This window comes from Antedon mediterranea, chromosome 8 (assembly GCF_964355755.1).
Source record: "Antedon mediterranea chromosome 8, ecAntMedi1.1, whole genome shotgun sequence".
Classification (NCBI taxonomy): Eukaryota; Metazoa; Echinodermata; class Crinoidea; order Comatulida; family Antedonidae; genus Antedon; species Antedon mediterranea.
Window position 1 is genome coordinate 7208982 of NC_092677.1, and position 17351 is coordinate 7226332.

The following is a 17351-nucleotide window of genomic DNA, read 5'->3' on the forward strand; positions in this document are numbered from 1 at the left end:
GCTCATGACGTTCTCATACCCACTTATTACTAATATCAAGTACTAGGCGGATGTGAAAACACAAGCAGAGAATTAGCATCAATCTTGGTTGTTTTTTTTTTTTCTGGACGTGTCTTTACTTCAATAAAAAAAGTAAGATGTTTCGTACTTATGTTATCTATTTTACTAGAAAGTTCAAACAATAGTTTTTATTGACGTCTAGGCCTACGTTTGTGAGGTGACCATGTTCGGCCTAACATAGACCTACCACTGTTTAAATTACCATGTTAGGCCACCACGCTCTTGGCTATTATAAATTGTCTTTAATTTCACCGATCATATTTGATTTGTTTCATCCAGAAATGCCTGAGTATATGAGTTTGTTTTATATGTTTAACTTTTTCATTTTAAGTTTTTTGTTATTATCATCATTTTGTTGATTGATTGATTTTTGTATTTCGTTCTTTCTAGGACGCACCGTTTCACCTAAGTGCCACTGTCACAAAGATTATTGTTTTTTTTAAACAAATCTATAGTGCTAGTTTTTTATTAATTGTTTTTTTGTCTTTTTTTTGTGATTAACCACCACCTTTATTTATTCAATCTTTCATATGTATTATATTCACATTTCATTTTCGTTCGTTAAATTTCCTTTTCTGATTTTTACACTTTTAACTTTATAGTGTTCATTATGCATACTTAAAAAATAATTATTCTTTATTCATTATCCGTTTTTAATGTCATCTTATATACAGTTATTTCACATATTCATTATGGAATTTATGAGTACAGTAGTCATTTTTAACCCATTTCAACCAGTTGTTGTTGAATATAGTTTATAGTTCTTACACGCGTGCACAATTTTGATTATCCCCGGTTCACTAAAACATGCAAATTAATTCTATTTTCCATTTCTGTTGTAACATTTTACGGTTGATGATTAAACTGGTGGGCGTGTTATTACTCATTTTGATTCATTCAGTGAAGATTGAGACTGTATAACTTGTTTCTATTTCAGTATTGGCATAGATATTTAGAAGCTAGCAACGTCTGACCACCTAACCAGAAACGTTGACGATGGGAGGCTTCTTAAAGCTGCCTGTTATTTTGGTTCTTGTGTACGGTTGTATTCAGGTAAGTTTTAATAAATTAATCTTTACACAAACGCTGTAATGTACGGAGTTAAACTCCAATTACACTACAGGGAAAACATTGCAAGCATTTCACAATAAAACTTTATCATTGGAAAGTAATCTTTTAGTAGGACTCTAACACATATATGTTTGATTTTGACAATCCTTTACCCTCTTTAAATATAAAATGGATGGACTGGTTGTTTTTTTTTTTTATTATAAACTGGTTTAAACCAGCATTTTCATACACGTAAACATTGTACAACTGTACTCTAAAATAGTTTTTTTCTGCTGATACGAATTCATTTTCCATTAAATATTCAGTTTTAAGTTTTGAAATGTAGGCCTACAATTGCTACAAATGCTATGTTCGGTTTGGATCAATTATATTATCAAACATTATCTGTCATTTTTTTAATAATAGAAATTTATTTTATTCCCAAAAAATCACTTTAGGCCTAAATACATTATATTGTTATGTCTTATTATAATATTATTATTTTGTCTTTGAAAACTCAAATGCAAAATAGCAATTAGTTACCACGGAATCACTTGTTTGCTTGTAAAAAGGAATATCCAATTACATCATAACAAGATTGCAACCTGGTTCTAAATTAATTAAATTAAAAAAACAATACATTAATTTGATCAAACCCCAGTCTTACCAAGCATAATGAATAAATTAGTGCCAGGTTTGTAACTCACGACTCTTTCAACACTCCCTAAGCCTCAAAAGAGACTTAGTTTATAAGCATGATAAACTATAGGATAATTTGTCTTATCCTGTAATTGGCGAGTTTGTGCTCGCTGTTGGATGAGTATGAAATAAAGAAAAAATAAAATAATGCCTGTAGGCCTAATGATGGACACACAATTATTGACGACGATGATCAAAGTATATTGATCGAAACGTTGAGAAACTTAGAAGTTCTTTTCAGAACATATATATGTGGTGTACCGCAAACTTTACATCAACATTTGATTTCGCCATGCAAACCTTCAAAACATAATAAAATCATACTAATAATATTTTGGGCTACAATAGTGTTAGAATCTTACTTATTTTGTTACTTATTTTTGTTTACTGTTTTGTCATCTGCGCGCAGCTCATCGCATTTTTACTGTAACTACGTATACAACTTTCAATAAAATTGTTATCTACAGTATATTATTATCAATCCGGTTTATTAAAATAAGCAGCCACTAAAAAGTAACCGCAATACCAGAGCTTAATGAAGTGACACTATAGTAATGACTAATAATAATTGAAAAACTGACCTGTGTCACACCATTTTATATGATAAATTCCATTGGTCAATAAGTGTCATCTGTTGGTTATATATAGTAATACATAATACAGTACTTTAGTAATGAACTGTAAATAGAAATACATATATAGCTTTTCGTCAGAGTGTGCTCAGTAAACTCGTCAGATGCTTGCCCTATCTGGGACCTAACTCTACTTTACCATGGAGTATATACTATTTTAAATGTTTGTACTAATACATATAGGATTCTGTATACACTGTCAAACTTTGTTACAAAAAATATGATATGTTCATATATGGACACGAAGACATATCACTATAATATTTTTGTCAAACTAGATTGATAGTGTAGACAGAGCGTAATTCTTTGGTGGGAATCAGAACACACGACCTAAAAGATCACTAGCCTGTTGTTCATACCTCTAGACCACCGAACCTACGGTGATGGCTACTGTAGGGTACCAGAATTACTGTATTTGTATTCTCATATACTGTATACGTGTATAAGGTACAAGTACGTCGGAGTCGGCCAAACATCTGACCATTAAAAAACAACCGTTAAAAACAAAATATTACAATGTAGAAAAAGAACGGAGAACCGTTTATGACGTTAGCCACTGAATGAACATAATACTACATTATAATAATTTAAAAAAAGCTAATTTACAAACAGTACACTAATATTTTATGTGTATATGAGGGTTAGGTTATATGTAAAGATAAACTGAGAACCGTTTATGACAATGAATGAACATAATACCATATAATAATTGCAAAAAAATACCAATTTATACAGTACACTAATACTTTCCCTTTTAAAAGTAAGTTCATTATTTTAATGGCTTCCAGAAATATTACTTTGATTGAAAATACAGTATGTCTAAATTAATTTTTGTGCATTTAAAAAAAGAAATAATTAATTTTGCATCTATTTTTTGTAAATAATATATATGTACTGTGTAATGTGCTGTGTTTTCGTCAGAAATGATGTATAGGCCTATGTTAAGAAAATCAAGACAATCTAACAACAGGACACTGAGCTCGCCTTGCCAAGATAGGAACTCGTAACGGTCCTTTGATCTTATGTCTGGCTGCGACAAATACCAACATTACTGCATGTACATTCTCCACGGCGCGCGGTGTTTGTTAAGGGTCGTGAAAATTATCGTGTCGCAGCCACAGATAAATCCTTTGATCTTCAGCGCTCAGCATCATGTTGTTAGATTGCCTTGAGATAATCAATACTCTAACATTCAACGTCACACTTTCATAATGATATCGCTTCTTACACCACTGAGTATGATGAACCCTAGTTTAATCGTACACAAATAAAAGTTAATGTTCGAGCATAACACATGCATCTTGTGATCTGAGTAAATGTAAATATAGGCCTACTGTATACTTATCTAGGCTACAATAATTACCAGTATCTGATGATACAATATTGTCAATGCTGATGAACAACTAACAGATTCTAATGGGTTTTTTTTATTATAGATATTTGGACAAGTTCATGAAGCCAATCGATGTATCTGGAACGATGAATGCAGCGATGATGGCAAGCCATGTTTTAGCAATACAATGCCACAACCTCTCATTGACCCTGAGGGAATTTACCTCCTATCTCAACTATGTCCAAAATTAGTGGTATCCCCAACTCCACCGACGTGCTGTAGCACTGCCATGCTAAGGCGTATGGCAGGATTTACAGTCAGATTTGCTCAACAGAATTTACGACGATGTCCGTCTTGTATGGAGAACATTATGAATCATTTCTGTCAGATAACTTGCAGTCCTAACCAAAGTCAGTTTGTGAATGTAACACTATCAGATGCAACGGGTAGTGATGTCCTTGTGAATGGCACAGAAGTGTTCCTTACAAATGAATACGCCGAAGGAATACATACATCATGTAAGGATGTCTTATATCCTGGCGTTAATGACATAAAAGTGATCGATTTGATGTGTCCAGGTTATTCTGATGAAACCTGTAACCCACAAATTTGGTTTAATGCTTTATACTTGACATCTATAACACCGTACACGGTTGCTTATAATTTTGTGGATTCAAGTCAAACGTTTACGAATGGAATTCAACCTCTATCAGACACCCCGTTCCGTTGTCAAGATTCTACTTTTGGTGATCCTGCATGTAGCTGTGAAGATTGCCCGGCTGTTTGTGTGGAGGAATACGTACCAGAGCCGACTAATGAACCATTTGAGATAGGAGAAGTTGATGGCTGGATTCTGATTCTGTCAGTGATTTTTTTTGTATTCCTCAGCGTGCTACTCGTGCTTATTCTTTGTATAGCTTTCTGCAAAAGACGACGATCGGACTCAAATGAAGTTAGAGATGCCAATTGCTGCGATTCCTGCAGTAAATTGTTTAATGACACGTTGAGCGGAGTTTTTGAAAAATGGGGGAGGCTGGTGGCGAAACATCCTTTCATCGTTCTCCTGATATCGTTAGTTGTTGTGATAGCGTGTTCATGTGGCATATATTATACAGAAATTGTGACAGACCCAATTGAACTTTGGTCCAGTTCTAGTGCTCAGACAAGAAAAGATCAGATAGAGTTTCAAGAGACATTTGGTTCTGAATCAAGGACGGAACAATTGTTCATTACACCTCGTGTTAACGGAAAAGAAATATATGATTCCTTCCGAAATGGTCCACTTGAATTTAATGCACTTTTTGATTTGAGCATTTTTGAAGAGGTAAGCTTGTTATGATTATTACTCATATAGTCAATGGCACAGGAGAGGAGAAGTATACATGTCTACCTAAATCATAACATCTTTACTGAAGTGAGGTTCCACCAACAGTGCATCTGATAGCACGTCGACTAGAATAGAGTGATGATGAGTGCCGTGTTGCAGTACTAAAGAGGATAAGGCAGCGTGGAAAGGAACTGATCACCATGCCACATAGTAGACCTACAAAGGCTTAGTACAATGAGCTCCTACGTTCAGAAAGAATACGATAACTACCATCACCTTTGTTTATATTAACTTAATCAACAAAATCAATTTTATCCGTTTCAGATTCTAAACCTACAAAACGAAATCTCTCAGTTACCAGTTTCTTATACCTATCCTAATGGTACTAAAATAGAAATCACACTAAAAGACGTGTGTGTCCAACCAGGAGCCCCATATTCTCAAGAATGTTTCATTAACAGTGTTCTTCAACACTGGCAGAATAGTTTTGAAAAAATGAATACGACAGTGATACTTGGTGGAAGAAAGGCAGATTATCATGACCATTTTTTGTTCTGTACCACGTAGGTTATTGACGTTTTCGAATTCTGTTCTCCCGCTTCTCAGTATTTGTCCAACATATTCTCCCGCTTCTCAGTATTTTACCTAAAAACTATATACATTACTTGGACAGATTCCGTAATAAAGTTTCCTAAATGTAATATAATGTTTTTATACCTTATAAAGCTACTTTTTCCAAAGTCCCTTTATGGATGCCATTATTATACATGTCCCTAAAACCTTTCTGTTTCATGCACTAATGCGATAATAAACCGCCTACCTGTCAATGGTTTACTGTTTAGGTGTAGGTTAATAGGTTATTATGCTGTTGTTATAATCAGCAGACTCGAATCGGCTGAATGTATCTGATGCTATCATCCTGTACGGAGATACCTAGCATTCTTAGAAAGCAACAATAGAGTTTATCTAAAGGACACCTACAACTGACCAAAATATAAAATAAAGAATACATTGTCTGTTGTAAAGTTGCGTTCGCACTAAGCCTAGAATAACTATAGCTGCGTTTTTCGGTCACACACGTGACGTACTACATTCAGAGAATTTCGAATGAGTTAGTGTGAACGGTTTTTATTAAACACATTTGCCACGATTTGTTTTATCTGGCCACCAGACTGGGATCTATGAAGGTATCTTTAGCGATTTCATTGTAAATAATTACAGTACACCACAAAATAAAAGGTCATCGATTGTTGTTGTTTAGATCCAACCAACCATACTGCACTACAAAGATGTTTTCTGCCATAACGGTTGACTAGAAATGTAAACTTTCAAGATACGCTGGTATCTACTATATTTTTGAATATATAAAATTGTCTTATTTGTAATAGTTAAATTTTTGTAAATTTGTATGATTTTTTTGACATTATTTGGATTTTTTTTCAGATCACCTTTATCACCAGAGTCGTTTATGGGACTGCCCTGTGGCAGCAACCTGGGAATTCCTGCTTTCCCATACACTACTCTTGGAGGCTACAAAAGTAAGTTCCAGACGTTATTTGACATGAGTAACGATTTCTTATATTAATATACACACTTAAAGAGATCTCCAATTTAAAAAAAACAGTTATACATCTAAGCTAATAATGGTATTGTATTATAGAGGAGCACCCATATAAGTTTCATTAAATTGAGTTGCTTAAAGTTAAATTTATAAAGAAAATATACGTTCTCTCATAACTACAATAAATATACTGATTAGAAATCCTAGTAAAGGATACAATTAAATGATAAATATTTAACATAAACCATGATAATCCTACGGAAGCTTAAAGTGATCTTTTTATTTCTTTATACTATTATTCCGGAAACGTAAATATCTTAAACGGAAATGACCTTAGAAACATGAAAAATGGACATGTATTATTATATAAATGAATTTACGAGTGCAAAGTGTCAATAATTTATTCAGGAGAAAGATGAAAATATAAATGAAATATTTGTAGCATTGTAGGAATATATACGCATTAAATATTTTGTTTTACAGTACAACCAAAGTAGTTTTGAAGTTATCGCGTATTTTTACTCACATATAGCGAAAAATAACTAATATTACTCATTTTAATATATTAAATTTTTCTAAATAACAGTTTTTTAATTTATCCTTCATTGATTTTTTTTTAATAATTAGACGACAATGGAGTTGATGTCTACAATAGTGCCGAGGCTTTCATTTTTACTTTGTTTTTGAGAGAAGAAGTTGATAATGATGTATTGTCAGGCATGACATTTGCTTGGGAAGAAGCCTTTATAGAATTTATGCATAAATATTCAAGCGATTTGATCAGAGTTTCTTATTATGCTACCGTAAGTTTAAAATTATAGAGACAGACTTTGTAGGCCTATCATCATTACCTATTCTTTACCGCGATAGGCAGACGCCGACTCTCATTTTGGATTCACCTCTCTTTACCAATTAATTTCTCTTCAGATTCATCATTTCCGTCTAGGCCTATTGGTATTGTTGTCAGGCCTAGTCTATGGTACAAAAACGAATAGACAAAAGATCGTTTCAATATTTGAACACTTCTCTCCTTGCCACATTCAATTATATACCCACCGGGATGGCCATGCCTCCCCAGTATATAGTCTATGGTTCTTGTAACATAGGCCGTATATATCCAGTCGCTAGATACGTGAACATCAATGTTATCTAATTCTTTCATGTTTAAGTATAACTATCTTTCTTTTCTATTTTTAAGTCTACCCTTGAGGAAGAAATAAAGAGAGAAAGCGAGGCGGATACTGTTACTATTGCCATAAGTTACTGTGCGGTATTCGTGTATATTGTATTGGCCCTTGGACAGTACAATAAGTGTTCCCGTATTCTGGTAAGAATTCAAATATTTCTCATATTTAATACAATACAATAATTACATTGATAATAAAGATACGTAAATAAATAGTTTATGGGTTAAGATACACAGAAGCCAAAGTGGCTTGTCTTTGTAGTCCTAAGCATAAACATAAAACATATACGGACGCATATTCATAAAACGTTTTTGAAAACTTGTGCAGTCGGACAAGTTTGTGTACTCAATATTGTTTCATATTATTATACAACAAACTTTAGACTTGCCCCAAGTCTGTATTATCTTTTTTTTAAATTTATATGTTTTTATTTCGACCGCGATTTTTGTCTGAAAATACAAAATCAAGTAGTATACGTATGAAACGCCATATGTGCCAAAATATTTATCTTTTTACTAATATTAAGACAAAACTCCGCCTGGAACCCAGACTAGACAAACTTCAATACAATAATAATAATAGTATATTGTGTTTTCGATTGCTTGTGCTAATAGATACAAGATAGATGTTTACATCTTATACAAGAAAAATAATAATTACATCCATGACAATTTATCTTTTCTTCTATCACAACCGCACTATAACTAAATATAGACTAAAGTTAACATTGCTTGGTTTTAGTTATCTATATTAATGCGCTTGGAATTTTATTTTAAAAAGCTCTGTCTACACAATCAAACTTTATGTGACAACAAATTGTGATGTGCCCATGGACATGATGATGTCATTTCACTACCATATTTGGTCATACCACTACCATATTTGGGCACATCACACTTTTTTTTGTCAAACTAGTTTGATAGTGTAGACAGAGCTTTAGGCGCATTATAAATGATTTGTGTATGTAAGTTGAGTATATGAACACTTTCGTTGTAACTATCCATGTAAATTGTGTGGAAAATCATAATACTACTCTTTTTTTTTTAAATTTCTCTAAACAACACAGGTTGATTCTAAGGTTCTACTAGGCCTGAGTGGTATTATCATTATCCTGCTATCGATCCTTTCTGCTGCTGGTATTTACGGTTACGTTGGGGTTAAAACTAGCTTGATTGCCCTGGAAGTGGTACCATTTATTATCCTAGCTGTTGGCGCAGATAACATGTTTATTCTTGTCAAAGACTACCAGGTGAGCAGATTGGAACGTTTATATATAATTCTGTCTAGAAAAAACATGGAATTATAGATGTTAGGGTAGCGTTATGAGGAGAGATCAACATGGAAAGGATAGGCTAGTACTTAAAAGAAGAATAAAGTAGCTAAGCTAATAATCATATTGATGTTTTTTTGCAGCTGGATGTGCGTCGGTCTGGTGAGACACGCGAGGAGCAGATAGGTCGAACTATCGGACGAGTTGGTCCAAGTATCTTCATGTGCGGCTTGTCCGAATCATTCGCTTTTTTCGTTGGTAAGATCATAATCTCTATTGAACCTTGTGCATTAAATACAACTGTACATGACAATACTGTCAATACAATACTTTAATGGAATATATTTTGAATAAAATCGGCAGGTATATGTCAGAAGCCGATCCAAGATGTTTGAAAGGATGTTGTCGAACAGACATTGGGTCATTTTGCTTCTTTGATGCGGCCTCGACGTCTCAGGCAGAAATAATGAATGATTCATGAGATTAAATCTAAATCCGGCTAAAATCTCCATTACAGTGCTATACTGTTTTAAAATAAACAATTGTAAAATACATTATATATTTCAGGTGCTTATATTAGGATAGAAGGTATCCACACATTCGCATTGTACGCTGGTCTTGCTGTTCTCTTTGATTTCATACTGCAAATGTCTGCTTTTGTTGCCGTTTTGTCAATTGATGCTTGGAGACAAGATGTAAGATTAAGAGTATTGTTTTTAGCTACATTTGGTTTTTTAATCAATGTTGACAGACGTTAGAAGATGAAGACATTCTGGAATAATGCATTCAGAAACCATCGAGACTTAAATGTCTGTTGTTGATGACGTTAACGCCATACTGTTGATGTTTTACATATAATGAAAGGTGTAAAGTAATGTAATCCTTATGGGATTAAAAACAGAAAAGCTCAACACACATTTTACTACGTATACCTTATGTAAAGATTATTGTTGTTAAAGCTAGAATTTAAAAAATGTAATATATTGTTTATTAATCTGTGGGAAAGAATTTTAACCTTCAACTCTACGTGTACTACCATATGCAAGAAATGCACTGTGATCCGTGAACCTCCAACAAACCTCAAATTTAAATATAAAAATGATCAACCTTTTGTTTGCAATCTGCGAGTTTGTAGGAGATTTTGGTGCATATTTCTACACTTAGCTATTGGAGTCATGTTGGCCATCTACATGATCACAAAAACTAATTTAATTCACTGACTTCATAAACCTCAGAAAATAATTTTGTCAAGAAGGTGCATGAAATAATTACTGAAAACTAATTTTCTAAAATGTTTAGAAGTTTCTCAACTTCTAAAAAACTGTTCTTGGCAAACTCAAGTTTTCTCGAGTAGGTCAGATTAGTATGTAACTGTTACTATAATATTCTCCATTCTAGGCCGGTCGAATGGAACCATGTTGTTGCTGTACTTGCAACCGGGAGAGTACATCAAATGAATTAGGATATTTTCAACTGTTTATGAAAAAAATCTATGCGCCTTTAATCGTGAACAAATGGGTTCGTCCAATCATAGTAAGTATTCATTGATTCATGACATCTATTCAATCAATGTAAAAAAATGCAAATGTAAAATACATAACTTTATCTTCCTAAAATTTAAAAACCTAAAAAAGGAAAATAGAAAACAAGATAGCAAATCTTGTAAATATATATTTTTTTAATATACAGCGTAAACACATTTAGTACGCATTGATCATGCGCACTAATTTAAATTTCATTATTTATGGCGTTCGCAATAATCAACTTATTCCTTCATCATAATTATTAATTTTGATTCGTAGGTGATTGTTTTTGTTGCCGCAACATGCATCAGTGTTTATCTGACGACAATGTTAACAGTTGTCCTAGATCGTGCGGACGTTCTTGATGACGTAAGTGAAATAGTATTGTGGAATTTATTACACGTTCTGCCAAAAAACCTGATACCCAACTGTTAGCTTACCCGACCATTTATTCCTTGTTTTTTTTTAAATGTGAAATCATAATATTATGATTTCTTTTTTATAGGATTCATATGCAACAGCGTTTGTTAGAGATTACCAGGCGTACGGTCAAATCGGACCTCCTGTATACTTCGTAGTTGCCGGCGATTATGACTATTCCAATGAACTGGCCCAGAACATGATATGTGGAGGTACCAATTGTAGCGACAACTCCCTACATCAACAATTATCTGCGGCGGGTCGCGACCCAGAGAAGTACGTTTAACTTTACAATATCTGAGTCTACATATTCAATTCACAATCATGATGCTGCAGATAAATTAGTTCATTATTTTCAACCATTATTTTAAATATTCATGAATTTAGTGATTTGATTACACGGTAAACTGTACACTTTTCTATTCTGTTTTATCCATGCAGTAGCCTGATAGCTTTCCCGCCAAATTCATGGTTAGATGATTACTTTGATTGGATTGGACCAAACTTTGGGAGCTGTTGTAAGCTTAAGGAGGCCGGAGGGGATTTCTGTTCTACGGCAGGTATGGTAGGCCTACAGTCACAAGTAAATTTGACAAATCACAAGCGATGTATCCGAAATATCGCTTATCGTTTGCGTTGCATCATTAAACTAAGGCTTTAAATTGAATTGAAAACTTGATTTAACAAGAAAGGCAGGATTGTCCGGGAGTAGCCGAATTCAATGGAAATGTCAACCTTACAGCGAATGAAAATATTTCTTTATTCAATGAATTCAAAACATTATATTTGTAAAATGGAAATTTGTCTACTGTATATTGCATAATTTATGAACAGATAGCAAAACCGTATCTGTACTGCAGACACATTCTGAGAATGTTTAAAGAAAGTTTACCGAGTACACTCAAGTGGGTTAGGCATGGTAACTTGTTATACTGTATTTGTTTATATTAGATCCAGCTTACCTAGGGTGTACCACCAATTGCATTCCTGCTTCCACTGATGCATGGCAACGACCCATCGGACAGACGTTTAATACATATTTACCAAACTTTTTGGGGACGCTTACAGGACAATATTGTACGAAAGGGTAAGACCTAGATTTACTATAGTATAAATATAAATATAATATAGTAAAAGTTTGTTTTGTCTCTGAAAATATTACCAATTGTTTTGATTTTACAGAGGAGCTACTTCTTACGGCAGTGCAATAGCATTCAACGACGACGGATCTATAAAAGGTGAGTGTCTAACTAATTCCCCGTTATATCATTCAACTTTGGTCATAGGCCTATCCTTTAAAAATATCGATCACAATATTTAAGTATTTTGGTTCCTAATAAAACATCTACTGGCCTTTGGCGGAGTTGGATAGCCGAGTGGTTAGGACACTTGACTGTCATACAGATAGACCGGGTTCAATTCCCGACAACTCCCAGTCCACTCAACTGTAAATGAGTACCTGGTTGAAAATACTGGGGAGAAAAAAGGCGGCGTGGAAAGGAACTGGCTACCCTACCACATAATGCCGAGGCATAGTACAATGAGCTCCTAAAGAAATCAAATATTCTTAAAATTACTGATATCCATAACATTCAAATCTCTATTTTTATGTTTAAATTCATAAAGGGCTCACTACCTAGACCTATTCTTGAATTGTTTTCTAAATCTACTGTTATAAACAAATATAATTTTAGAAATCCACGTAAGATACTTGTACCACTTGTTAGATTAACCAAATCTAAATATTGTATAACCTTCTCAGGACCAACTCTGTGGAATGATTTAGATGAAAAACTTACTGACTGTAAAACTTTAATAATTTTTAAGAAATGTATAAAGTACTTTTATTTGTCTAATTAACATGAGTAAAAATATAACTGTCATTTACATATATTTATTTTCATAATTACTTATATAATTTGAAGTCTAAATAAGGCGTATACTTTTTCCTTATTAAACTATTTCTAATATTTGTTTTGTTAGGGGTCTGATTGAGACAAGTTTAATACTTCTAAACCAGATCCCAGCCAAAAAAAAAAATAAGTAGAAATATTATGTTAAAATGTTTAATATTTATGTTAAATAATATGTTTTTTGGTTGAATAAATATTACGAAACTCAACTCAACTCAAACTCAACTCATTCCCCTACGTTCAGAGAATACGGGACTCACCTTTACCTTACCTTTATTCGCCTTTGCACTTTATGTAAAATATGTGCATCTGTTGTGGTCTGACACCACAAAAATTGTTTGCTTTTAATAAACAAGTTATGTAAGTCGTTTTTTTTAAACAATTGTATCTTTTGTATTAGATTTTTTTTAATTATTAATTTTGTTTTCTTCAAAATTTAGCTACGTATTTTTCATCGTTCCATGCAAAACTGAGTACGGGGTTAGACGACATAGAATCCTTAAAGATAGTCCTACAAATCTGTGAAGATATTGAGAAAGAAATTCGAAAAAATATTGACGTTGGCGACAATTTTAGAGTGTTTCCATACAGGTAGGCCTATATTTGATTTGATGTTAAATCGTTGAAACATAGGACTACAGTTTTTGTTGGCCTACAAAAAAGTAGATGTTGTTACATGTTTTGAACTATGTTGTTTATGACTTTGGATTGCTCCAAATGTAGCCGTCACTATTGTCCGTTTCTCTACTACATGTTTACATGCAAACATGTTTAGAACTTAAATTGGTTTCATACCTAAGTATGTGAAATGCTAACCGTGTGGACAATTTGGTTAACAATTACATTTTAAGACCTAACACTAGGCCTACTTTTAAAGTGGAGTTAGAAAACATCGTAAATTGGAAATGTTATACAGAATATACTGACACTAGAAAGAAAACTACTAAGTACTTGTAGATACTGTTACAATCAATTCGACTACCTATTGTTTGAACCCAATAGAAGGGAGTCCAGGTATAACAAAATAGAACATTTTCTCAGCGTTACAGTTTTCCTATTTGCCCTTTAATATTCGTTTTTTTTTATTCTAGCGATTCCTATGTATTTTATGAGCAGTTCTTGGATATAGTTGACGAAGCAAAGATTATATTGCCCGCTATCCTTGTTCCAGTTTTCGTTGTTACTTTACTTCTGATGTCGTTCGATTTCATCTCATCCATAATCGTAATCGTAAACGTAGCAATGGTTGTTGTTAATACAATGGGCGTTATGTATCTCTTGGATATATACTTCAATGCTATTTCACTCGTCAATCTTATGATGGTAAGAACGTGGAGATTATTATAACACGCCCGTGTGTATCCTTGTCCTTTGATTGGTTAACTTCGTATCACATGCCGTTCAGTATATTAGTTCTATTGCAGGGCCCACGGGGGTTATTTATTGGTTCCAATACACGCCTGCTTTTTTAATGGCCTTGATCGGCATTAGTTATAGATGGAATCAGTGGATTAAAACAATACATAAACAAATAATGGAAATATAGTTATGTTAAGTTATCAACATTATTTAAAATTTTAAACTGTACGCAATTAGTAGGCCATGCCGAAAGATCGTTTTCCAAAACCCTTTACCATTAGGCATCTGAGTCTGCTAATTACGTGATTGGGTTTTTTTTCTTCAGGCAACTGGTATTTCTGTAGAGTTTATATCACATATCGTAAGAACATTCCGCCTAAGTACGCTTCCTACAAGAAAACAGCGCGCCGAGTTCTCTCTTGCTACCACTGGAAGTTCGGTAAGTGTTTTTAACTATTAAAATAACGAACACGTAGGCCTAGTGATAGAAACTTGTTTTCGACCACTCCAGCCATATATCGATTTGAAAGTATGATTTTATACTTTTTGAACAATCATAGCGACGGCAGAAAGTACAAAAAAAAAACCCACATGTATACAATAGCAACTGAGCAAGGAACATTATACAAATTATGCCTAGTCCTTTGCTCCTACTCGTTTTTTGTTGTTGTCTTTGTTCTGATTTTGTTGATTGTTAAGTATGCGACTTTTGATGTATATATATATATTTCTGTACCACTGTTATTTTTATATGAGCAAGAAATTAAAACAAACAAATAGTCTGCGAAGTACGGTATTCCGAATGTTCATATGGCAAGTAGACCTACACTTACGTACGAATTTTGGAACACACAAGTTTCACTACGGTCAATAGTATAGAGGAGTTCCACGAAAGCTATAGGATACTAATAATTAAAGCCATTTTAGGACAACATTTAAAAATATGGTTGAAAAAATTTTAAAATAAGGTAAAATGCTCTGCATGACATCCCATTTCACTAGGCCTACCATATAATCGATACTTAAACGTTTTCTATTACAGATTTTGAGTGGCGTTGCACTTACCAATCTTCCTGGAATCATTGTTCTCAACTTTGCCTCGTCAAAAGTATTTCGTGATTACTATTTCCAAATGTTCTTGGCTATTACTATCATTGGTACTCTTCACGGTTTAATGTTTCTACCAGCACTTCTAACGTATTTGGGTAAGTTGTCTCTCATATGGATTTGTACAAATACTGACTGCTTGAACATAAATAATTAGGCACCGCTACCGGTACATAGTCAAGTAAGCTACCACAATGAAGTAAGCGCTTACGGTACTCCCCGGTATTCCAACATAATTTGCATAAAATAATGTAATTTGCATAAATGGAAGTTTAATACTGTAGGCCTAATCACTGTTTTCGTGTAAGGTTTTGGTGTGAAAATTGATTGAAACTCTCAATGTAACGCGATAATACTGTTTCTTAATTACTTCTTAGTATGTAGCCTAATGCATACACTGTGATATAATAATGGTGTGAGATACTACTTTGTAATTCATTGACAAACTATGTAGTTAACTACTAACTATTAATGTTACCATTGACTTATACAATGAATACGGTAGTTGCACGGAATCCAATTTGCTTTAATCCTATAGGGCCACCTTTGAACAGGGCAGAGGCTGAAGCCGAGGCATCGAAAAGCAACGGGAATGTTCAACGGATTCACATGACCAAGATGGACCCCGAAACACATTTCGGTTACGACAACAAGGAGCTATATTTCCAAAACCATCCTGGCTAGTTGAGAATTCTCAACTATTCTATGTTTTTTTCTACCTTTCTGGAAAATGATATAATCCAAATTGTATTAATACTACCAGTAGTAAACATTTAGAAACACTTGCATACCTTCACTAATTTTAGTTGTTTGTAGTTTAAGACAATCTTAGTGATATTTAAATGAAAACAATACGATAAAAACTATTGTGTCTGTATTTAACAAGACTATGACTTCCGTATAACGTGCATTGTGGGTACTTCAATTTTTATAGAAAAGCTAGGGAATCCTAATTTAGTAGGCAGCATATGGGGGCGGGGCAACCAAACTTGCTTATCAAATCAAAGCACAGTAAAGCAAAAGATAAAATTAATGTACGATCCAGTTTACCACTGTTCTCAACTACAGTCATTTTAGTATACTTGAGCACAGTGATAAAGAATAGGATAAACTTAACAATATACAACAAATAGCATTAATGTACGATCCAGTTTAACACTGTTCTCAACTATAGACATTTTGGTGTACTTGAGCACAGTGATAAAGAATAGGATAAACTTAACAATATACAACAAAAAACATTAATGTACGATCCAGTTTAACACTGTTCTCAACTATAGTCATTTTGGTATACTTGAGAACAGTGATAAAGAATAGGATAAACTTAACAATATACAACAAATAACATTAATGTATGATCCCGTTTAACACTGTTCTCAACTATAGTCATTTTGGTATACTTGAGCACAGTGATAAAGAATAGGATAAACTTAACAATATACAACAAATAACATTAATGTACGATGTAGTTTAACACTGTTCTCAACTATAGTCATTTTGGTATACTTGAGCACAGTGATAAAGAATAGGATAAACTTAATAATATACAACAAATAGCATTAATGTACGATCCAGTTTATCACTGTTCTCAACTATAGTCATTTTAGTATACTTGAGCACAGTGATAAAGAATAGGATAAACTTAACAATATACAACAAATAGCATTAATGTACGATCCAGTTTAACACTGTTCTCAACTATAGACATTTTGGTATACTTGAGCACAGTGATAAAGAATAGGATAAACTTAACAATATACAACAAAAAACATTAATGTACGATCCAGTTTAACACTGTTCTCAACTATAGTCATTTTGGTATACTTGAGCACAGTGATAAAGAATAGGATAAACTTAACAATATACAACAAATAACATTAATGTATGATCCCGTTTAACACTGTTCTCAA

The 17351-nt window shown here is 33.4% G+C and overlaps 1 protein-coding gene across 1 annotated transcript; it reads left to right on the top strand.

Annotated features, from left to right (window-relative positions):
• Nucleotides 1-966: 966 nt before the first annotated feature.
• LOC140057129 (NPC intracellular cholesterol transporter 1-like) lies at nt 967-16226 on the top strand. The gene is made up of 20 exons (XM_072102673.1): nt 967-1113; nt 3878-5098; nt 5426-5664; nt 6545-6639; nt 7290-7465; nt 7861-7989; nt 8916-9098; nt 9263-9377; nt 9687-9814; nt 10518-10652; nt 10922-11011; nt 11148-11338; nt 11504-11622; nt 12014-12149; nt 12245-12300; nt 13416-13566; nt 14067-14298; nt 14660-14773; nt 15377-15539; nt 15980-16226. Exons 1-20 carry the CDS (start codon nt 1057-1059, stop codon nt 16123-16125), a joined length of 3876 nt encoding a protein of 1291 aa, XP_071958774.1. The 5' UTR covers nt 967-1056; the 3' UTR covers nt 16126-16226.
• The last annotated feature ends 1125 nt before the right edge of the window (nt 16227-17351 follow it).